This window comes from Palaemon carinicauda, chromosome 4 (genome assembly GCF_036898095.1).
Source record: "Palaemon carinicauda isolate YSFRI2023 chromosome 4, ASM3689809v2, whole genome shotgun sequence".
NCBI lineage: Eukaryota > Metazoa > Arthropoda > Malacostraca > Decapoda > Palaemonidae > Palaemon > Palaemon carinicauda.
The window spans coordinates 92,808,312-92,834,530 of record NC_090728.1 but is presented as its reverse complement, the minus strand read 5'-3'; the positions used below and the strand labels follow the sequence as shown (position 1 = coordinate 92,834,530).

General features: G+C 40.4%; 1 protein-coding gene across 1 annotated transcript in view; it reads right to left on the bottom strand.

The window, feature by feature from the left end:
- LOC137640061 (recQ-like DNA helicase Blm) overlaps positions 1 to 26,219 on the bottom strand; it is a 394,741-nt gene that overhangs the window by 158,018 nt on the left and 210,504 nt on the right. The window contains exon 11 of the mRNA XM_068372487.1: positions 20,877 to 21,096. Coding sequence (XP_068228588.1) covers positions 20,877 to 21,096 — 220 coding nt within the window. The remainder of the gene's footprint in view (positions 1 to 20,876; positions 21,097 to 26,219) is intronic.

The window sequence follows — 26,219 nt, the reverse complement described above, 5'->3', positions numbered from 1 at the left end:
CAGTGTACACTTTTTCTATCCCTAGAAGTTAGAACCCTTCTCTTTTGAGTTTGCCCTGATAAAGGAAACTCTACATCCTTAATATTGGGGGGAGGTCACACCAATTGGCTGGAAAGGATACACAAGTACAGTATGTGTCTTTCCTAATTTCTTTCTATCTTACTATCCTAAGCTATAATTGTTAAAATATTAATATTTTGCATATCTGTTTATCATGTGAGATAAACAATTGCATACTCATTTAATTTTCCTTTCTTTACAGGAGGAACCCCAGATGAAATGCGATGTGATCTTCTGCAACCATAGGAGTAGGAACTTCTACGGTCACAAATCGTGCAGGTCTCATGCCCCTGCACCATCATTACCGAAACCCGGCAATACTGGGAACCCAAGTCTGCAATATCTGCCGGACCTTGGTGACTGAAGGTTTCGACGACCCCAAGTCAACCGAGTCAAGGGATGTGGCTTGAGAAAAGCTGCGCAAGTGGGTAAGAGGGTTCCAGAAGAACTCTCCGGGACCATAGCTAACTAACGATAGTATGCGTAACTTGCTGTTCCCGAAAGCGGGTAGTGACATTGTTGTGCCCCAAGCACAACCCGGACCTCCCTGCGTCCAGATTGCCATTGAGACGGATGTCAGTGAGGCGTTGCAAAGAATGAACATCCACCAGGAGGAAAGGATGTCTGAAGTGTCTACGAACACTGAAAAGGATCTATTAAAGGATGATCCCGAGGAGAAGTCTACTCTACCTCCGCAAGATGATGATGTCGAGTCGGAGTTTCTTCCGTCTGTGCCGGCACTGAGCTGTTCCCCTCTACATCTTCAGCTTCTACCCCTCCATTGGACAACATGAGCCAGGCACTGGCCCATCTTATGGCTTTAATGGAGAACATTCGCAAGCAAGGCGAAGCAAGGGAAGCGAGATTCGAGAGAGAGCTCTGTGAAGCTCCACTTACTGCCTTCCGAGGGTCATACAAGTGACCCAGAGTCCAAGACCTCCCAGCCTGCTCCAAAACCAATCCCTGGAGGTACGCGGAGTTTATGCCGATTACTAATGGCAAACTCTACATCTCGGAGAAGATGGGAGCCGTCCCCTTAGACGACATCCAGTTTTGGCCAAGCATTAACGCTTACCCTGATTGCTTCATTTGACTGAAGCATGAATCAATGCCAAAAGAGGAGACCGAACCGAAGGAGGTCATGGTTTTCGACCACGATAAGGCACAGGCTCTCTTGTCAAGTAGCCTGAAAAAGGCGTGCTATTCAGTTTTGAAAGCGTCCACCTTGAGCAAAACACACCATATCTTTCTTGCTCTTGCTTCAATAGCCTTCCCCTTTACGTTAAAGGCATTTAAATCTGTTGCCAAGGCAGTGGAGGCCGGCAAACCATGCCCTGCACTAGAGGAGTGCAGGCCTCTGTCGTTAGCCTTGCCCATGCAAGAGAAGGAATGGAAGGAAGTCCACCTAACCTCCTCAGTAGGGAAACTGGATGCAGAAATCACTGGACGACAGTTTAGTGAGAATCTCCCTAAACTTTCTGACTTTCTCTTGCGCAAGGAACAAGAGACGAAGGAGAGACTTGCAGCATCTTTATCCCTACAAAACTGCATAGAGATGTGTGCAGGCCAAAGAAGTACCCCACCCTAGGAAAGGACCTGTATGCTTTCTTGAAGGCTAGGAGAGCCTGTAGGGAGTTTGTGTTCGCTGCTGCAACAGTGAAACATGAACCCAGGAAGCTGATATCTTCTAACATCTGGGGTAAAAACCTCTTCCCGAACGAAGTAGTCAAAGCGGTAGTTGAGAAAGCCATCACGGAGAATAGGAACCTTCTCCAGAAGTGGGGCATCTCTTCAAAGAGGATGTCTTCCCCGGATGCAGGTCCCCAACCTAAAAGGAAGACAAAGAAGTCTAGACTTTCCCCTCAGCCTGCGCAACAACATCCCACAGTCACCATGACCGAGGTGCCCCAGGTGGTGGCCCAAACACAGACCACCTTCAAAGTGGTGCCTCAACAGCTGGTTGCCCAGTCACCAGCATTCAACCCCGGGTTTGAGAGGCAGACCACTACCTTTCGGTTGAAAGGTAAAGGATCCAGATGGAACTCCTCTAGACATCCCTCAAGAGGTAGGGGAGGACGCGGTCGAGGAGGTAAACCCTCCGGTCAATCGAAGCAAGGAGATGCTTCCGGTAGGAGGGAGGCTCCAACATTTTCAGGATCGTTGGACCTTCGATCCTTGGGCCCACGGCCTAATCAAGATTGGACTAAGATGGATACAGAACAAGTCTCCACCATCATTTCCTCAATTCTTCCAACACTCCACCCCTGCAATCACATTAGAAGAATATACCCTAGAGCTCTTGAGCATACAGGTTATAAGGAAAGCAAAGTCCATCAAATTCCAGGGAAGGTTGTTTTGTGTTCCCAAGAAGGACTCAGACAAATTCAGAGTCATTCTGAACTTGTCGCCATTCAACAAGTTCATAGAAAACAGCAAGTTCATGATGTTAATCCTTCAACACGTAAGGACCCTGTTACAAAAAGGGGCGTTCAACGTCTCGATAGACCTGGCAGATGCCTATTGGCACCTTCTAGTCAGTCGCCCCCTCTCTTCCTTCCTAGGATTCAAGTTACAGAAGATAAAGTATGTTCTCAGAACCATACCCTTCGGACTAAACATAGCCCCAAGTATCTTCATGAAATAGACCCAAATATCTTCATGAAACTTGCAGACGCAGTCGCGCAACAACTACGCCTACAAGGTGTTCAGGTACCAGCGTACCTGGACGACTGGCTGGTGTGGGCAGCATCCGAAACGACTTGTCTGCAAGCATCCAAAGAAGTGACTCCGTTCCTGGAACATCCGGGATGCAAGATCAACTTCAAGAAGTCTCGACTCTCTCCAGCTCAAGGGTTTCAATGGCTGGAAATCCATTGGAACCTGAGGTCACATCGTCTTTCCATTCCCTCAGGTAAGAGGATGGAGATCGCAGGGTTTGTCAAGAGACTAGACACCAACAGGAAAGAGTACTGGGCGCTCTCCAGTTTGCAGCTGAAAGATGCGTCAGGAGTCTGGAGAAGATACGCATCAAACGCTCAAAGAGATCTAAAATTACCGATACTGGCCTTACTACGATCACTTCTCAACCCGTGGTCGAAGGCCAAGAGCCTAATGAGGACCGTGCCCTTGCAACCACCTCTGCCGTCGATGACCATCCACATGGATGCCTCGACGGAAGAATGGGGAGTTCACTCCCATCAAAGGAAAGTCCAAGGGACTTGGTCATCTCTGTTCAAGGCCTTTCTCATCAACATTTTGGAAGCCATGGCAGTCCTCTTGACATTGGGAAAACTCTCCCCTCGCAGATCAGTCCACATCAAGCTGACCTTGGACAGCGATGTGATAGTGAGATGTCTGAACCGACAAGGCTCGAGATCGTCCCATATCAACCATGTGATATTAGCCATCCTTTGTCTAGAGAGATGGCACTTATCAGCAGATCACTTACAAAGATTCCGCAATGTGACAGCGGACATTCTATCCAGGCTCAAGCCGATAGAGTTAGAATGGTCCCCAGACGCAGACTCATTCTCCTCCATCTTGGAACAAGTCCCGGAACTGCAGATCGACCTCTTCGTGACGAACGACATCAAGAAACTACCTCGACATATAGCCTCATACGATAGAGGAGACAACGGACGCCATGTCCCTAGGTTGGAACGAATGGACCCAGATTTTCCTTTTCCTTCCATCCAATCTCCTGCTGAAGGTCCTCAACAAGCTGAGATCCTTCCAGGGAACGGGAGCTCTAGTGGCCCCCAAGTGGCCCAAGAACAACTGGTTCCCTCTAGTGATGGAACTGAGGCTGAGGCCGGTTCTTTTACCTAACCCAGCACTATCTCAACGGGTTCAGAAGTCGACTGTCTTCGCTTCATCACAGAGAACCCAAAACCTTCATCTCATGATTTTCTCGCTTTAGCGGTTAAGAAAAGATTTGAGATTTCAAAAGGCAGTATAGACTTCTTAGAAGAATACAAGTCTAAGTCAACTAGAAGACAATATGAATCGTCTTGGAAAAAGTGGGTTGCTTTTGTTAAAACAAAAGGACCGAAAGAAATTTCAATAGACTTCTGTCTGTCCTTCATAATCCACCTTCATAAACAAGGTCTGGCAGCCAACACGATATATACGTGCAAGTCAGCCCTGACTAGACCTCTTCTATACGCTTTTCAAGTGAACCTGACGAACGAAATCTTTAACAAGATCCCAAAGGCATGCACTAGACTTAGGCCTGCAGCTCCTCCGAAGCCCATTTCATGGTCCTTGGACAAGGTCCTACATTATGCTTCATCTGTGAACAATGAAGATTGTTGTCTCAAGGTTCTAACCCAGAAGGTTATGTTCCTGTTCGCTATAGCCTCAGGGGCTAGAGTTAGTGAAATAGTAGCCCTATCAAGAAATGAGGGCCACATTCAGTTCACAGAAGTGGGAGAACTGAATCTCTTTCCTGATCCAACCTTAATCGCCAAGAACAAGCTACCCACTAAAAGATGGGGTCCCTGGAGAATCTGCCCTCTGAAGGAAGATGTGTCTCTGTGTCCAATAGAGTGTCTAAAGGTCTATCTTCGTAGAACTTCAGACTTCAGGGGAGAACAGCTCTTCAAAGGAGAAACTTCAGGATCAAACTTATCCCTAAAACAACCGGGGGCGAAACTCACCTACTTCATTCGCAGAGCGGATTCTGACAGTACACCCGCAGGTCATGATCCGAGAAAAATTGCTTCATCACTGAACTTTTTTCAGTATATGGACTTTGAGCATCTTCACTCATATACTGGATGGAAGTCATCCGGAGTGTTCTACAAACACTACGCAAATCAAATCCACGAACTGAAGCATTACGTGGTGGCGGCAGGTAGTGTACTAAAACCTGTTGTCTAGTGCTGCGATGAACAGTTAATTGATTGGGATTATCAATTAGGGTGAAAAGATGTTGATACTTCCAGTGCGATACCTTTTAAGTGGGTGTCACCATAGTGACACTAAGACTGTTCAAAATCTCAGGTGTGGAATTATACAGATAACACTTGTGCCATGTGTACATAGTACACAGTGTTGATAGTATACAACATTTACAGAAAATTATATTAGAAAATTTTATCAAAAATTTTCAAATTTAGAGTGGCACTCATCATTTCTTCTCTTCCAGGGAGAAAAATATTTTCTGTATACGTTGTACTGTACGTATAATTCCCTTAACACGTTACACTCGTTATTCCATTTGGTCATTTATTCAAAATAAATGTCTACTAGAGTGTAATTGCGTCTTATTTCGCCCTGCAATTAGCACAATAAATATGCCAGTTCTCTTACTTATTTAACTAAGTAAACCTCATATTGTATGCTTACAAACAATGGATATAGTTGATACTAGTTGTTCCGACAACATATACAAACCGTGAGACTTTTTTATATCTAGTTGATACTTATGTTTGTTCATACAATATATGCAAACCTTGAGACCCATTTTCTACTGTCTAGTATGACTCTTCCCTGCAGGGAGCAGGAAGCACTAACATTGTCTATGATTAGTGGTAATGACGGATAACAGTAACGTCATTTGTCTCAATGGTCCGGATGACCATAGAAAAATTGTCCCAAGGTTAAGGCACCTATGAAAATCCACAGATACAATACTTTCTAGTAATTCTCTGGTAAACTTCCATCAGGACGACATGGCTTGAGCCCAAAAAACGGATTTTGAGCGAAGCGAAAAATCTATTTTTGGGTGATATGGCCATGTCGTCCTGATGGACCCGCCCTCCTTTTCCATAGAAAAGGCTTAGGCAAGATCCCTCCCGAAACTACTATATCTGTAGCACCATGCTCAATGCTACAAGGAATGAGAGCCATCTTGGATACTAGTAGTAGTTCGGGAGGAAGGGCAACCTTGATAACGGCTCCCCTTCTGTTTATCGCCACTCTTCCCCCTCGAAACAAAAACGCTATTTGGGGTGAAGATTGCTATGTGTCGTATCAAGATTTACGTCCCCTGATATTATGCGATATCCTTAAGAGAAATTTTAAGGATATTCACGCCAGGAATTAGAATTCTGGAGACCTAAAGGTCAATTCTTTGGGAATATCACTGTAGCCAAATATCCCTTAGAAAGCTACCTATAGGAACCTTTCATCAGGACAACATGGCCATCTCACCCAAAAATAGATTTTTCGCTTCGCTCAAAATCCGTTTTCTCAATAAGCCAATTTTTTGTGCAATTGAAGAAGACACAGACCTAATGTGTTTCTCAAATGTAAATTTGCTGTCGAGAATCACACCTAAAATTTTAAAAGTCATATACAGAGTTAAAGAAACATTATCAATGCTGAGATCTGATGTTGAGGAAGCACTGTCCCTGACCTACTTACAATCATACTTTGAGATTTGTTAGGATTCAACTTCATGCCCAATAATTTGCACCATGCACTAATTTTGACTAGATCTCTATTATGGGACTCAGCAACCGAGACCTACATTCAGGAAATGGAATTGATGAAAAGAGTGTAGCATCATCTGCATATGCAACAAGTTAGTTTTCTAGGCTGAACCACATGTTATGTGTACATATGAAAAGTAATGGGCCAAGAACACTACCCTAAGGAACACCAGATATCACATTTCTATAATCACTATGGTGCCCATCAACATCTCTTTGCGATCTATTTCTTTAAAATTCAAGACCTTCAACAAAAAAAAAACTCATCCCATAACTATATCCTCAATGGGCTCATCATTTGAATAAATCACAAAAGAAACCTGGTTAAAATTTACTTTTTTTAGAAACAGAAGGTGACTATAATAAACCATGAAGATAACATCTGAAAAGTTTGACACTGTGTTACTATTTGATATGGGGTAGTGGGAGCTAAATGAATCATAGTAAATAAAGGAATCTTCTCTCCCCTCAAAGGGGAAAGAAAAACACCACTCAAAGAGTGATAAGGCCAATTCCTGTGATAAATCTACTAGTGGGGAACTGGTCGATGTCCCTTCAGAAGATGCATACCAGATGCTTTTGCAAAAGTAATTTGAGTTCAGTGAAACATCACTTTTCAGTCCCATTTTTAAAGAGCATTCAACATTCTTTATGGAACCTGCTAGGGGAACATCTCCTTCAAGCACTATAAGAACAATCATCATCATAATCATTAGCTCTGGAGCAGCTGCAATGGCATATCCTAGGGAGTTAGTATACAGTGAACCCTCGCTACTTCGCGGTTCGACCATCGCGGATTCACCACTTCGCGGATTTTTTCCATAACCCATATATATACAGTAATATATATATATATATATATATATATATGTATGCATGTATTTATGTATATATGTAGGTATGTATATGTGTATACATATAAATATATATATATATATATATATATATATATATATATACACACACACACACACACACACACACACATATATATATATATATATATATATATATATATATATATATATATATATATATATATATATACATATATATATATATATATATATATATATATATATATATATATATATATATATATATATATATCTATATATCTAAAGTAGGAAGATGTGATGTAGTTCTAAGGGAAAAGTATGGGAAATATGTCTGGGTAATAAGCAAAGCTCTACCTCCAGTTTGTTTCTACATTATGATCAGAGATAAATGTAAACAAAACATTGGTTGCCATTTTTTATCATGCTTTTTAGCATGTTTAGGAAATGCATGATATAAAATCACCTTTAATATTTGTGCCTGTTTTAGTTTAGGGTACTGTAGTACATGCATTAAGTGTTCTGTACATTAAAGGGTAGTTTGTTAACAGTACTACGTACAAGGGAAGGTTTTAAAAGTCTGAATATACATGTTGAATAAATAGGTAAATATGGTGTCACTACTTCGCGGATTTTCACCTATCGCGGCCGCGACTGGAACCTATCTACCGTGATAAACGAGGGTTCACTGTAGACACGTCAACTGAAAGAATCAGCTTTAACAATATTTCAAAGTTCAGAGGAAAAGTATCTTGAACCAGATTTTTGTATGCCCTCTGCCAGGAGGAGATAGACTTTCCCTTCAAGTGCTCAAATCAAGGTAAATGCTGCTGTATTAACAGTCACACTCTTTAGGCAGCATAATGTCTTCCAAAGTTGGTGACTACCCCCAAAAGACCTATGAGAAAGGAACAGCTGTTATAGTCGACCCTGATAGAGGAAGATAAACAGACACACCTTATAGATTACCAACTGCAAGGGAAGATCCTGTGCTTCATGCAGGTCACCATAGGATAAGCTGATTATTGACCCCATTTGCTGCTGAATTAACAGCATTACTTTTTAATGAAATTGAAAAAATACAGCAGGTTAATGGTACTGTATTATTCCTTAAGATGCCTCAGGAATCAAGGAAGCTGTGGGCTAGTTAAGAATTGGTAGTTGTAATGGCACAAAAGGAGGCTTGAAAGAAGGGAATGGAGGCTACTGAGTCGTCACATCTGACCTAGTCAGGAAGTTGTGTACCAGCGTACTGAGGTAGAGAAAGGCAAATTTCTACACTAAAAATCCATTGGAAACCAAGGTAAAGAAATAAGATGAGAGAGAATAATAAGAAAGGCTTTCTCTCTACATTGCAAGAATCAATTCCAGATGGCTTTAAGGTAACTCAAGTGCAGCAGAGGAAAGGAACAAGTCATTGCTCTGTAGCACAATGTCCTGGAGATAATGTATACATGTATCATCAGCACATTAGCCTCTCCCTAACCATACTAGGATAATGTGGTAGCAAGCATTGACTGCTAATGATATATTATATAGACCTATAGGTCCCCATAACCCACTTCCTGTGAGCAGGGTTCAAGCTAGGAGTCCAGAGATTGCAGGTTGCTGATTTTCCTACAAAGCCACCAAAAGAAATGTGGCCCGGTGAGACAGAGGTTAACTAACAGGGTTTGTTTAGAAATATGGGATTCTTATAATATCATGAAATTTCATAAGATCAATACTGTATTACTGATACTTACCAATAAAATTTAGCTAGCCCTAAATCCCTAAACCCACCCAATATTTAACCACATTGGCAACCCTGCTACCTCATATTCTGCCCCTAGCTTAAAGACTTAAAGGCCCCTCATGAATGGTAGAGGCAAGGGACAGTGACATTGCCATATTGAGCAGGACACTGCCCTAGAGATTGACCATATATACATATAATCAGCACCCAAGCTCCCTCTCCACCCAAGCTAGGACCAAGGAGGGACACGCAATGGCTGCTGAAGACTCGGCAGACAGACCTATAGGCTCCCCCAAACTCCCCCATCCTTAGATCACAAGGATGGTGAGGTTGCAGCGACCAACGAAACTAACGAGTTTGAGTGGGACTCTAACCCCAGGCTGGTGTTCACCAGTCAGGGACGTTACCACATCAGGCACCACAACCCTAGTTGGCAACAATCAACTGAACCAAGAGTTCGCTCACCTTTCTCGTCAGTTATGTAATACCAGATGTGGGAAGATGGGTGGAACTAGCTAAATTATAGAGGTAATTATTATTATCATTATTATTATGTAAATTGCATGCTGCATCTATAAAAATAAACATTACCTTAGTATTATTTGTCAGTCCAATTACCCCATTTACATGGAGGAGGGATCTGCAAGAATTTCCACCTTTTGGAACAGAATAGGAGAATCAAAGAACAAAGCAAAAAAATACAGATTTTAAACCTGAACAATTCCCATCTGTCCAAAACGTACAGTGAAAAATAACAGCAAAGGAGAATTAAAGGTCAGTCTGCTAGGTGTTTGGCAACAAAACCAATTCAAAAGTGGAGAACAAACCCAAGTCCAAACCTCACCATTGGTAGACATCCTAAATTTCCCTGACTGGAGCGACGACCTGATACCGGGAGAAAATGACCAGAGAGGGACGGGCACCCTGTCGCCAAACAAGAAACTTGAGAAGACAATCACTTCAGGGGAAGGGAAAGCAATCGTAACTTCTCATGGTGACCTAAGGAGCCCACGTCCCCTGGCTCCACCTTCCCCGAGCAAAAACAAAGCCTAGAGAGAGAGAGGACACAATAACTGGTGATGGAGACCAGAGCCGAACCTGTTCTCGCAAGAGAAGCTGAGGCGAGCTTAATGCGTAGAAGTGACTCTGATGAAATAAGTTTGTTAGGTAATGAAAAAGAAAAATAATCTTCCTTTATAAACCTCATAAAAGACCTAGTGCTATCAATTGATACCTGCCTGACGTGCCTGGCATTAAAAGAAAAGTAGCTGTCGTAGCTTACCTTCCCTCTTGGGGTTAGAGAGGACTAATATGACATGACTTCTCTCTCAGACGACCGGTCCCTGGACGCAGCCAGGACCCCTGGAGATCAACGGCACAAGTGTCTGGTTCCAGCCATCGATAAGGGGGGGTACCCTCACTAAATGCTGCCTGACTATCATGAACTGACCTCAAGAGAAGAGGGCCATAGAGTACAGTAGGAGGTGTGTCATGCCTCAGAGAGTGCCTGGACTTGAGAGGGAAGTGACGATCATGTAACATGAGTCTCAATTGACCAATGGTTGAGTTGCAAGAGACATTGGAGGAATTTGACAATACTGTATTGCCCAAATTGCTGACACAGACAAGTGTACCACACGCTACCATCTTCACAAAACAGTTGTCACCAAGAAGTGGGAATGGAAGGATGTAGAGCACACCCACAGAAAGAGTGCTTAGTCAGATGCTTAGAGGGCAAATCATTTCCAAGAATAAGCGCTTAGACTGGCGCTGGATCTGGGTCAGACGACAAGGAGGGAAATGACAGCATGTTATAGGTCACCAGGACAGACGCACATAACCTGCGTAGCCTTACTTGCAAGGTGACTGTTGCTAAGCAGAAGGGAGAGGAAAGAGATGACTCATTACCCTGGAATGAATGAGTGTCTGAATTGACCACTTGGTTTGGTGTTAGAAAACATGGGGGCTATGACAATGCAGCCCAAGTCGCCAGCACTGACCAGTATACCACCAATCTCCTTAGCTACAAGGCAATTGTCGCCAAGCGGAAGGGACATTGGTAAGAGACAACTCATTTCATGTGATGAGCGCCTGAACTGGTCACTTAGTTCTGTGTCAGGTTGCATTGACATACCCACAGGTCTCCTGACACCAGCACCGCCCGGCATACCACATGTCACCTTATCCACAAAGCGACTGTTGCCAAGCAGAAGGGACACTGGTAGGAAATGACTCATTCCCACAGAATGAGCTCCTGGACTGACCACTTAGTTCAGTGTCAGGAGACATGAGGGTTATATCAACATTGCAGCTCAAGTCACCAGTACAGACCAGCAAATCATATATTGCCTTACAAGGCAACTGTTGCAAACAGACGGGGCACTGATAGGAGATGAATGCTTAACCTCTGTCACACTGAAATACTATACATAATATATTCAAACATAAATTCAATTTAAATATAAGTTAATCTTACCCATCACCCAACCGCATCTTACGAAGCCTTATTAATCCAACAAAAGAGTATGGCATCCTAAACCTAAACTCCAGATAATCTATCTCTACTGTTGGGGAAGGTGACAGCTAAGTCTCCAGTCTGATGACCTGTCATGTCTTAACAAAGGACTCAAGGATAGAGGTTGCCAATAAATTAGGAGACAAGCTCACGCAAGGGAGAAGGCCTGGTAACCATCCCTCCAGACATCCACTACCCACTCATCCACCCATCTCTCCTACTAATCAGACCAATGGTGAGAGAGATAAGTCCCTACAGCATTCTCCAAGCAGACGAACTTTCACTGTCCCTTTTCCTTCTCTCTGGCGACATGCCAAGAATCTCTCCCTCATTTGTTGGGAAAGCCGCCAAACGAGGGAGCTGTGGCACCAGTCAAAGGAGAACTGATGGCAACAAGGCAAGACTGAATTGAAGTCAACTGTCTACCTCCTGCACCTGCCTTACACTTCCCATGTGGACAAAGGGAAGGAAGCCCCGAGACAAAAGCTTGAAATAAGGCCCTTTGGGCTTCGGTAGTGACATCGCCCTAGTACGTGTATAAAACCATGCGAAAGGACAGTTCTATCAAACAGGGGCTCGTTGAAAGGTGTTGTAGCCAACAATCAGGCCCACTATCCCTCTGAAACTGGAGGAAGAGGAACATATAATTGACACCTCAAGGAGAAGGAAAGTCTGCATGCTAGACGCAAGGGAGTTCTGACGAACAAAGGCTGTGGAGGATTAATTTCATTTCATTTGTTTTAGTTTTGCCAAAAAAAAAAAAGAGAGAGAGAGAGAGAGAGAGAGAGAGAGAGAGAGAGAGAGAGAGAGAGAGAGAGAGAGAGAGATATTAGCGTAATGATTGTTTGTAGTGGGAAAGACTGTTGGTATAATTGAGGTTGTTTGTTTACATTTTTAGCTAGGTTAGGGCGGTAATGAATGTCTTGGACAAAAGCATTTTTCTATTTGACTGTAGCAGGAGTCGGTTGTGTTTTTTTGTTCATCGACCAGCTGGCTTGGAAGTGATTTATTTGTATTAGCGTGAGTACTGTTTTCATTTATATTTGTTAGGCGTGATCATGAATGATAGAAAGTTTATTATTTATCTTTGATTATAGTGCGATAGTGTAGTTAGCTAGGAGTGTTCGTAAGCGTTTTTCTTTTTTTATTGCAGGCCGTAATTCCTCCTTTGGAGAGATTTTTTTGTGGATTGATAGTTGCTGACCTGGCCTATATTAGATTGTATTAAGACTACTCCTTTAGACTCCTTGGAGTTTAATTTTGGCCTTAAAGGTGTGGCTTGCCAGCTGTATAGATATGAATACCTTGCTGATGATGACCCGGACCGTACAATGAATGTAGGATTAAACTGCGGATACTGTATATAGAATTTTGAGCGTTGATGATTCGGCTGTAATTAGATTTTTTCCTTGATGATGATGATGATGATGATGATGATGATGATAACCAGTGCATAAGATTGCACAGTCGAATTGGCTGTATGATATTGTTGGCCAGTGGCGGTAGGGCCAACAAGGACTGTTGCCTGTGTGAAATAAGATTTTTCTCTTTTTTTGGCATTGCTTTACTTTTTTTTTTTGCTGGGTTACAGAATATGATTGGTGTTTCAGTGCTAAGTAATTTATTTTAGTCTTAAGTGTGCCTTTGGTACTGTGTGTGGATTGACGGTGTTGGGTATACAAAACCAAAATGTCTGCCGATACTGAGGCAGGCCAACCGCTTCCCAAACTAAAATCCACATTACTGGAAAAAGAACAAATGCCCGGTACTGAAATAAACTGTCAAAACAAACTATGGTACTTAACATTGGTAAAGGTGAAGTAGCAGCGTCAGTCATGTTGAATTAACGACAATCACTTGCGAAAACACCGAGCAAAACAATTTACGACTTAGCGGGCAAGTCCAAAACAGAAGGATGACCTAGAAGGCATTCGTGTGGGTGACGGTGGCGTGGTACAAGTGTGGTTTCTGGGGTCTTTGTTACGGCCCTTCCCTTTGATGAAGGAGTTATCTAATTGGAAGACAGCCTGTGAATAGTGGTTTTCACACGCCCCTGATGTATACACGACACTCACGAGGTGCTCGCGCGAGGGTAGTAACCTCTGCATTCCATGCTTTTATTTTTCTCTGGTATATTTGGAAGATTTATATCAGAAAAGGTAGAAAGAAGGACTTTTCACCGGGCGTCACAGGTCGACCCAGAAAAAAGGATATTGTTTTTCCGATTATTGGCAAGTTCTCGATACCCTAACATACCGATATATACTGTATATTTTTGTGTGTTGTTATTTTTGTCTGTGTTAAATTTATGTGTGACTTTTTTTGTTTGTTTAATAAGTAAGTAATATAGTTTTAAGGATATGTTTCGTTTTACTGTTCCCTTCATGCAATAGTCCAGTTGACGTAAAAGTAAGGGGAAAATTTGTGTTGTGGGATAATTTGTCTGTCAGAGTGATCACAGGTGTGGGGGTTTGTTTTTGTTAACATTCCGCCACAAGGAACAGAATATTTCGAATAAGGGGGCCTCGGGAGGGACAAAACTGGAATCCTTAATGTACTTCAACTGACCTCATATGAGCCATACAGTATATTGAAGGAATAAGTCTCCTGTAACAAATTCAGGACAGACTCCATCACCACAAAATCCTATAGAGAAGCAGAAATCGATGTCTAATAGAGAGCAAAGGCTTACCTAAAAGCCAGACAAACTCTGGATTCCGCTTTGGAGGCTTAAAGAAAGAGGCGTCATCTGCCACCCCTGGTAGACACCCCTACGGTGCCTGAGGATAGAAGAAAACTCCTCCCTTCTGGAGACTTTAGCCGGGATATCAACCGGGACCTTAACAAACCTTTGGGCAAAGGGATAATGCAAAGGCTCAAATGACCGGGGAGACCCTTTTACGATGCAACGAGGATCTATTCCTTAGGCCTAAAAAGACAAAGAAAACCCAAGACCATTTCAAACAACCTATGAAACTCAATGGTCTGTTTTTAGTTAAAGAGATTCAACAATCTCTGAGCTCCTAGACATATCAACATCATCATTTTCCTTTTCATAACCCGACCCATTAAGCCGTCGGCCCAAAACGCTCCAGACTGAGCACTGACACCAACCTGACATTGAAGATCCCCCTGCCCTTCGGCACTATTACGGGATCAAGTGGGGAATCAATAGGTAAAGAATCTTCAAGCACCTACTCGGACCTGCTCCGCCCTAGGCCTAGGCCATGTTGGTATTCACAAGTGGGGGGATCTGTCGTACCCTTACCCTGGGTACAGTCGACAGGAACATAACAAGGAGCTGCAAGAGAATCCATGAAGTTATTAGATCCAGTAAAAGAAAACTGAAGATTTTTTGTCAATTTGCTAAACAGAAATGTAAGTCTAAATTCAGTTGTAAAGACTACCGGTACCTTTTAACCACAATTAGCTTCAAGGGATATAAGACAGGAATTGCACTCAGTAGACTATACAGGTGTAAAAACTGGTTGCGAAGGAGCAGGGACAAAATGCAATTCAGGATCAGAATCAACAGTACCAGAAGCAGAAGAACCCGACCCCATAGTACACATATCAAGGAATTCATCACTTGCTAACGACTTTTCTTCTCCTTTTGAGCCCTCTTGTGTTGCAAAGACTTCTGATGGTTAACATAAGCAGTCATTTTGCTATTGGACCAAAACTTACACGAGTCACCATAGTTAAATAACGCACCATCCTATGCAATTAGTACAACTCATCCGGATGCCACATGAAGGACAGCGCCTGACTGGATTCAAAGGGGAGGATTGCAGAATTGTCCAGAGATTTCACGATGAAAAAAAAAATCCAACTGGTTTACAAAAAAAATTACACCTAAGCAATGAATATCCAAACAAGGATATCATTAAACCAACAACAAAGGTAATTGGTTGTTGAACAAGACCCAAGAAACACTGAAGAATGAAAGCTTTTTCTGTGCAAAAAAATGGTGTGTTGTTATTTTTGTCTGTGTTAAATTTATGTGATTTTTTTTTTTTGTTTAATAAGTAAGTAATATAGTTTTAAGGATATGTTTCGTTTTACTGTTCCCTTCATGCAATAGTCCAGTTGACGTAAAAGTAAGAGGAAAATTTGTGTTGTGGGATAATTTGTCTGTCAGAGTGATCACAGGTGTGGGGGTTTGTTTTTGTTAACATCCCGCCACAAGGAACAGAATATTTCGAATAAGGGGGCCTCGGGAGGGACAAAACTGGAATCCTTAATGTATTTCAACTGACCTCATATGAGCCATACAGTATATTGAACGAATAAGTCTCCTGTAACAAATTCAGGACAGACTCCATCACTACAAAATCCTATAGAGAAGCAGAAACCGAGGTCTAATAGAGAGCAAAGGCTTACCTAAAAGCCAGGCAAACTCTGGATTCCGCTTTGGAGGCTTAAAGAAAGAGGTGTCATCTGCCACCCCTGGTAGACACCCCTAGGGTGCCTGAGGATAGAAGAAAACTTCTTCCCTTCTCCAATCACCTTGGAGACTTTAGCCGGGATATCAACCGGGACCTTAACAAACCTTTGGGCAAAGGGATAATGCAAAGGCTCAAATGACCGGGGAGACCCTTTTACGATGCAACGAGGATCTATTCCTTAGGCCTAAAAAGACAAAGAAAACCCAAGACCATTTCAAACAACCTATGAAACTCAATGGTCTGTTTTTAGTTAAAGAGATTCAACAATCTCTGAGCTCCTAGACATATCAACATCATCATTTTCCTTTTCATAACCCGACCCATTAAGCCGTCGGCCCAAAACGCTCCAGACTGAGCACTGATACCAACCTGACATTGAAGATCCCCCTGCCCTTCGGCACTATTACGGGATCAAGTGGGGAATCAATAGGTAAAGAATCTTAAAGCACCTACTCGGACCTGCTCCGCCCTAGGCCTAGGCCACGTTGGGATTCACAAGTGGGGGATCTGTCGTACCCTTACCCTGGGTACAGTCGACAGGAACATAACAAGGAGCTGCAAGAGAATCCATGAAGTTATTAGATCTAGTAAAAGAAAACTGAAGATTTTTTGTCAATTTGCTAAACAGAAATGTAAGTCTAAATTCAGTTGTAAAGACTACCGGTACCTTTTAACCACAATTAGCTTCAAGGGATATAAGACAGGAATTGCACTCAGTAGACTATACAGGTGTAAAAACTGGTTGCGAAGGAGCAGGGACAAAATGCAATTCAGGATCAGAATCAACAGTACCAGAAGCAGAAGAACCCGACCCCATAGTACACATATCAAGGAATTCATCACTTGCTAACGACTTTTCTTCTCCTTTTGAGCCCTCTTGTGTTGCAAAGACTTCTGATGGTTAACATAAGCAGTCATTTTGCTATTGGACCAAAACTTACACAAGTCACCATAGTTAAATAACGCACCATCCTATGCAATTAGTACAACTCATCCGGATGCCACATGAAGGACAGCGACTGACTGGATTCAAAGGGGAGGATTGCAGAATTGTCCAGAGATTTCATGATGAAAAGAAAATCCAACTGGTTTACAAAAAAATTACACCTAAGCAATGAAAATCCAAACAAGGATATCATTAAACCAACAACAAAGGTAATTGGTTGTTAAACAAGACCCAAGAAACACTGAAGAATGAAAGCTTTTTCTGTGCAAAAATATGGTATTGAAAATTCAAAAGAGAGATCAAACTGTTTATGGCCAGAAGGCTTATCAACAACTGATTTTCAAATGGGATGGCCTTCAAGTTCAACCGGCAGCGAGGCTATTGGAGTACAGAATAGGAGGTAGCAATCTTCTCTTGTTCTGTCAACAGATGAGTATCATGATGAACCCAAAAAGGGTCACTTCTAATGCCCAAACAAATATTGATTTACTCAAATATGGCCATCGACACTACTGTAGGATGTCTTCCCCTCTTGAGACAGAACGATACAGCTATCTCTTTGAATAACGATTCCCTAGCCTGCGACATTGCCGGATATAAGACATGTCTTCTAGTCCACAAGGGAGAAAGGTGGCGGCAGTTGTGCTACCCACTTTCGGTTGAGGACTAGGGAAGCCCGGCTTCCTGTGTCGGCAACGATGTAACCGGCAGGGGAATAACTAATCCCCGAACGGTAGCGTTGCCGCCAACAAGACAGAATATCCTGAGTTACTATCGTATTTCAAAGCCGGGATACTCACCGGCAAAGAGGATCGACAGAAAACACTATCTCAGTCAAGTCAGAGTACACTACTCAATGGCAATGACAAAAGATAAGGTTGTCGCCTGGGTTAGCAGCACTCAGGGGGAAAGAAGGGTTTATCCTCATTTCTCTAAAAGAGAAGAGTATCGAATTATGATAGTATAATTCTAGGAGATATTTATATCTCCGACCGAATTAATAAAACGATACGGGAGGTTAAACGGGGATAACGTAACTAAAGTAGTCAGGATCTCGGCTACGCTAGTACCACTGAGGCCCTATCGTATACGATCGAAACGTTTTATCAGAAGAGGAAATATTACATGTGTAAATCTTATCTTCACTAGTATAATATGGTAGAGTAATGATTAATAGGATTAAGGATAAAACAGGGAATGCAATCTTGGAAGTACAGGGTGGTTTTAGAAGAGGTAGGGGTTGTATGAATCAGATTTTTACAGTTAGGCAGATATGCGAGAAATATTTAGCAAAATGTAAGGAGGTGTATGTTGCGTTTATGGATCTGGTGAAAGCATATGAGAGTTGATAGGGAAGCAATGTGGAATGTGATGAGGTTATATGGAATTGGTGGAAGGTTGTTGCAAGCAGTGAAAAGTTTCTACAAAGGTAGTAAAGCATGTGTTAGAATAGGAAATGAAGTGAGTGATTGGTTTCCGGTGAGAGTGGGGCTGAGACAGGGATGTGTGATGTCGCCGTGGTTGTTTAACTTGTATGTTGATGGAGCGGTGAGAGAAGTGAATGCTCGAGTGCTTGGACGAGGATTAAAACTGGTAGGCGAGAATGACCATGAATGGGAGGTAAATCAGTTGTTGTTTGCGGATGATACTGTACTGGTAGCAGACACAGAAGAGAAGCTTGACCGACTAGTGACAGAATTTGGAAGGGTGTGTGAGAGAAGGAAGTTGAGAGTTAATGTGGGTAAGAGTAAGGTTATGAGATGTACGAGAAGGGAAGGTGGTGCAAGGTTGAATGTCATGTTGAATGGAGAGTTACTTGAGGAGGTGGATCAGTTTAAGTACTTGGGGTCTGTTGTTGCAGCAAATGGTGGAGTGGAAGCAGATGTACGTCAGAGAGTGAATGAAGGTTGCAAAGTGTTGGGGGCAGTTAAGGGAGTAGTAAAAAATAGAGGGTTGGGCATGAATGTAAAGAGAGTTCTATATGAGAAAGTGATTGTACGAACTGTGATGTATGGATCGGAGTTGTGGGGAATGAAAGTGATGGAGAGACAGAAATTGAATGTGTTTGAGATGAAGTGTCTAAGGAGTATGGCTGGTTTATCTCGAGTAGATAGGGTTAGGAACGAAGTGGTGAGGGAGAGAACGGGTGTAAGAAATGAGTTAGCGGCTAGAGTGGATATGAATGTGTTGAGGTGGTTTGGCCATGTTGAGAGAATGGAAAATGGTTGTCTGCTAAAGAAGGTGATGAATGCAAGAGTTGATGGGAGAAGTACAAGAGGAAGGCCAAGGTTTGGGTGGATGGACGGTGTGAAGAAAGCTCTGGGTGATAGGAGGATAGATGTGAGCGAGGCAAGAGAGCGTGCTAGAAATAGGAATGAATGGCGAGCGATTGTGACGCAGTTCCGGTAGGCCCTGCTGCTTCCTCCGGTGCCTTAGATGACCGCGGAGGTAGCAGCAGTAGGGGATTCAGCATTATGAAGCTTCATCTGTGGTGGATAATGTGGGAGGTTGGGCTGTGGCACCCTAGCAGTACCAGCTGAACTCGGTTGAGTCCCTGGTTAGGCTGAAGGAACGTAGAGAGTAGAGGTCCCCTTTTTGTTTTGTTTCTTTGTTGATGTCGGCTACCCCCCAAAATTGGGGGAAGTGCCTTTGGTATATATATATATATATACTAGTATAATTTTGTCTAAATAGCTAGAATTTCTTTATAGCTAAATACCGGGAACGTCGTACACCTAAATAAAGCATTTATGACGTACGACAGCGGTCCCAAAATGGCCGCCTCCGGCACTGGCTCTGCTCCGCTTAACACACCTAAATTATGCTAATTTAACTGTGAGAAGGAAGCCAATGATTTATACACAGGAAAGATTAAACACTTAACTTTCCAGAGGATGAAGATGCTGGTGATTGCATAGTAATATACCTTGAAAACAGTAACAAAACTGAGAGCAACGTGGGAGAACACCGTGCTTAATTGGCTACTATTAAAGGAAATAGTTACGCCGTAGTAGTACTCGGAGGGGATCCACCGGGTAACCTTGATAACGGCTCCACTTCAAATTCGCCATATACATATATATATATATATATATGTATATATATATATATATATATATATATATATATGTGTGTATATATATATATATATATATATATATATATATATATATATATATATATATATATATAATATATATATATATATATATATATATATATATATATATATATATATATATATATATATATATATATATATATATATATACATATATATATATATATATATATATATATATATATATATATATATATATATATATATATATATATATATATATATACTGTATGTCCCAAGGTTAACACACACATTTCCTACTCTGTACTCTGTATTGCACATTAAGTGGGCCAGCTAGTGTTGTCAAACCATTGGTGCACAAGGTGTAAGAAACATTAACTATACACCACTTACAAAGGTCCAAGTTTTGGTAGCCCGAAATAGTTACTCAGCTAGTTGGAATAGGGACTTCCTCCCATCTAAGAATGAGTCTTTTATGTAAAGGACAAAGGTTTGTATTTGTGCTGATACAAATGATAAATTTGGAATTAATTTGTATTTTTCCCTGCTCCCAGCCACCTGTTTACACTTCATTATAAAAGTTTAAAATCCGCATACTCCAGCTTCACTGATAATATATACTATGTACTGTAAAGGACTCAGGTTTGTATAGTTAGTAAAAATAAAAATGATCTCCAAATTGTCATACAACCTTAAAATATTAACTTCTTATAAAAAGTCAAGAGCAAAGTACAGTATAATCATCCAATGATCAATACACCATAATCGTAATGCTCCTAAATATACTGTATTCTACTTATCAGAAAATTAACAATACCTTCAACATTTCCTTGGTGTGAGGATAGTTCATACCACTGAATTCTCCTGTAGCCCCATCATTCTTAACGTTACCATGGAAGCGGCCTTGTGTGTTCTGTACGCCCTTACTTTGAGATGGTTGTGGGTTCTGTACGCCCTTACTTTGAGATGGTTGTGTATTACTAATATTTGTTTTCTTAGCAGCAACACTTCTTTTTGACTGAGTATTATTATTTCTCCTGTTAAAGAAAAAAAGGAACAATATAAATAATTTCCATGGTAAAAGTTAAATGTTTTTGGTCTTTCAAAATCACAAGAGATTACCTCTCCTAAAAAAATCTGCCACTTACTTAGTGATGAAACTGTTGCTCAAGAGTGACAAAATTAATTATTTCCATATTTGGTTCCAATATCTACCACAACTATGCATGAATGCTTCTCTAATGAAATCTGACATCATAAATATAAAAATTAATAAAATTTGAATGAGATATATATACTGTTTTTATTGTTGAATCTACCTATAAACAGTCTAGTAGAGCATCAGTTTCAAAATATATGTTACTAATACTGTACAGTATACACAAGGTCTTAACTTGTAGTTTGAAAATGGCAACTGCATTACTGCAGACCAATCGTAACTTGTCCTTCATGGTACAAATTAAATCGTTCGCTACTAGATTATTTTCATTTGATTTGTAGCAACTATTATCCATTTATCCATCCAACTCAGCAATATTTGCTTCAATGTGTCCTATTACATCCTCGTAGAGTCAAGATAATTTTACACTTGATTTGGAGAAATGGAGATTTCAAGTAATTATCAGGGCCATGGATTGAATACAGCTAGTTATCGACTTATAACCAACATGGGGACCTAGAGATGCATCGTAACAAGATCTGGACGTAAAAAAGTGGTTTCCATAGATTGATTATGCCATATTATGATACTATTATCATATAAGTCATGTTTTATTAATATTTACTTCGTGTATCATTATTTCATTCTCTTGGTTTATAGGATATTATATGATTTATTAAATAATTCTTTATTCTATTTTTCCAGTTCGGAATCATTTAAACATTCAACAATTACTACTTTATTTTGTTTATCTTGGTTGTGATCACGTGATCTCAAGGTCCCACTACCGTATCGAGAGACTGCCCACATAAGAATAACAAGGCGTATCATTTATATGATATCTTAACTCAAAATATCTTCACATTGAATATTTTATCAGCACCAATATGTTATAGGATATCATAGTTTCCATGCAGTTTGTTTATAGCAATTATTATCATTCATCATATGAACACATTCTCTCTTTCTTTCTGTGTGCGTATGTGTGTACGGGAAGATAATTTTTAAAGCTTCGGTCACGTTGCGAACCCCCTCGAGGTGAACTGCTGAAAGATAACATTTCCTCCTTTTTGCAAAAGAGAGAATGGCTAGGATTACAGAGTTGATCTGAGGAGATCATTATTAAGTCGTCATATTCTTTAGATATTATTGTGTTTAATTGTGACTTATTAAAGCATGTTTGTATTCTATTTTTCTATTTTGGGAGAATTTCAATAATCAACAATTACTTTTGTTTTAATTTTGGTAGTCACCAGCTGATCTCAAGGTTATTTCATAATGAATATTACCTCATTACTGATATGTTATAGGATATAGTTTTCATACAGTTTGTTTATAGCTATTATTACTGAATTAGTTATCATATGAATTTCAACAAATTTAGTAGATTTGAGAACAAAACCCTCAAAAGAATATTGGGAGTTAAATGGCAGGACAGGATTATTATCATTATTATTAGCTAAGCTACAGCCCTAGTTGGAAAAGCAGGAAGCTATAAGCCCAAGGGGTCCAACAGGGAAAAATAGCCCAGTGAGGGAAGGAAATAAGAGAATAAATAAACTATTAATTAAAATAAAATATTTTAAGAACATTAAAACATCTTTTATATATTATCATTACACACTAGGCTATAACCCAAGTTGGAAAAGCAAGATGCTATAAGCCCAAGGGCTCCCACAAGGAAAAAATAGCCCAGTGAGGAAATGAAACAATTATATAAATAAACTACAATAGAATAATAAACAAAATAAAATATTTCAAGAACAGTCACAACATTAAATTAGATCTTTCACATACAAACTATAAAAATTTCAAAAAGCAAGAGGAAGAGAAGATAGAACAGCATGCCCAAGCGTACCCCCAAGCAAGAGAACTCTAATCCAAGAAAGTGGAAGGACATGATACAGAAGCTATGGCACTACCCAAGTCCAGAGTACAATGGTTTGACTTTGGAGTGCCATTCTCCTAGGAAGAGCTACTTACCATAGATAAAGTGTGTCTTCTACCCTTACCAAGAGGAAAGTAGGCACTGAATAATCATATTGCAATAGTTAACCCATTGAGTAAAGAAGAATGGTTTGGTAATATCAGTGTTGACAGGTGTATGAGGACAGGGGAGAATGTGGCAAGAATAAGCAAGACTATTCAGTGTATATGTAGGCAAAGACAAAATGAGCTGTAACAAGAGAGGAATCCAATGTAGTTCTGTCTGGCCAGTCAAAGGACCTAATAACTCTCTAGCAGTAGTATATAAACTATAAAAAGACTTATGGCAGCCTGTTCAACATAAAAACATTTGCTGCAAGTTTGAACTTTTCAAGCTCTACTGATTCAACTACCTGATTAGGGAGATTATTCCACAACTTGGTCACAGCTGGAATAAAACATCTAGATTACTGTGTAGTATTGAGCCTCATGATGGAGAAGGCCTGATTATTAGAATTAACTGTACAGCTAGTATTACGCACAAAATGGTACTGTCCGAAGGATCCAAATGTAAAGGATGGTCAGAATTATGAAATATCTTACGTAACATGCATAACAAACTAATTGAACGACAGTGCCAGATAATAATATCTGGATCAGGAATAAGAAATTTAATAGACCATAAGTTCCTATCAAAGAAATTAAATTCAGAATCAGAAGTTTATGGAGATTGTTTTGGCATGGTCTTTTCACTCCCCAAGAGATATTAGTTCACCAAACATTTAACTGGGCTCCACAGGGTACTAGAAGAGTAGGAAGACCCAGGCCTACATGGCTGAGGACTATGAAGTATGAAATCAGATGATGATGAATGAAGAAGTATTGAATTAAAAACTAAAGATATAGAGGACTGGCGAAATCTAATCGAGGCCTTTGCGTCAATGGGCGTAGGAGGAGATGATGATGATGATGATACGAATACTCTCTCTCTCTCTCGATACGAACACTCTTTTTCTCTCTCTCTCTCTCTCTCTCTCTCTCTCTGTATATATATATATATATATATATATCCACACACACATATATATACATATATATTTATTATATATATATATATATATATACAGTGATCCCTCGCTATTATTATTATTATTATTACTATCCAAGCTACAACCCTAGTTGGATAAGCAAGATGCTATAAGCCCAGGGGCTCCAACAGGGAAAAATAGCCCAGTGAGGAAAGGAAATAAGGAAATAAATAAATGAAGAGAACAAATTAACAATAAATCATTCTAAAATAAGAAACAACGTCAAAACAGACATGTCATATAATAAACTATCAACAACATCAAAAACAAATATGTCATAAATAAACTATAAAAAGACTATGTCCGCCTGGTCAACAAAAAAGCATTTGCTCCAACTTTGAACTTTTGAAGTTCTACTGATTCAACCACCCGATTAGGAAGATCATTCCACAACTTGGTCACAGCTGGAATAAAACTTCTAGAGTACTGCGTAGTATTGAGCCTCGTGATGGAGAAGGCCTGGCTATTAGAATTAACTGCCTGCCTAGTATTACGAACAGGATAGAATTGTCCAGGGAGATCTGAATGTAAAGGATGGTCAGAGTTGTGAAAAATCTTATGCAACATACATAATGAACTAATTGAACGACGGTGCCAGAGATTAATATCTAGATCAGGAATAAGAAATTTAATAGACCGTAAGTTTCTGTCCAACAAATTAAGATGAGAATCAGCAGCTGAAGACCAGACAGGAGAACAATACTCAAAACAAGGTAGAATGAAAGAATTAAAACACTTCTTCAGAATAGATTGATCACCGAAAATCTTGAAAGACTTTCTCAATAAGCGTATTTTTTGTGCAATTGAAGAAGACACAGACCTTATATGTTTCTCAAAAGTAAATTTACTGTCGAGAATCACACCTAAAATTTTGAAAGAGTCATACATATTTAAAGAAACATTATCAATACTGAGATCCGGATGTTGAGGAGCCACTGTCCTTGACCTACTTACAATCATACTTTGAGTTTTGTTAGGATTCAACTTCATACCCCATAATTTGCACCATGCACTAATTCTAGCTAAATCTCTATTAAGGGATTCACCAACCCTAGATCTACATTCAGGGGATGGAATTGATGCAAAGAGAGTAGCATCATCTGCATATGCAACAAGCTTGTTTTCTAGGCCAAACCACATGTCATGTGTATATAGTATGAAAAGTAATGGGCTACTTCGCGGTTCGACCATCGCGGATTCACCACTTCGCGGATTTTTTTCATAACGCATGTATATACATATATCGCGGAGTTTCCGGAAATTTCGAAAATACCGCGATGTGACCGATGGTGCAAGATTGGAGAAAGTAAGGAAAATTGAATCATGATTGATTTTCAATATAAATGAAACTCTGAGGAGCAACAGAGATATCATTTGTTTGAGAGATAGAGAGAGGTAAGGAATGGGAGGTAGTGAAAAGTCACCCACAGAGAGAGAGAGAGAGAGAGAGAGAGAGAGAGAGAGAGAGTGTGTGTTGTTTTAAATGTAATAAACAAAAAAAATTGATAGGTTATAACACATTGGTGCTTATGTAATATCAACTGTATAGACGGTTTGAATAAGTCTAGAATAAAATGAGGTTTCCCAAAAAATAGTGGTTTGCTGATGAAATCGGATGCCGTATTTTTAGCTACGATTGAAATGGATGTAGACTCGGCATAATTTTTTCGTTTCGTATTTAATTGACACTAAGAAAACTAATTTTAGTTTCTTCATCTACAGTATATGTAAGTATTGTATAACACAGAGAGAGAGAGAGAGAGAGAGAGAGAGAGAGAGAGAGAGAGTGTGAGTGTGTGTGTTGTTTTAATTATGAGAGAGAGAGAGAGAGAGAGAGAGAGAGAGAGAGAGAGAGAGTGTGTGTTGTTTTAAATGTAATAAACAAAAAAATTTGATAGGTTATAACACATTGGTGCTTATCTAATATCAACTGTATAGACGGTTTGAATAAGTTAAGAAATGGTATAAGCGATACTTTGTTAGTGTA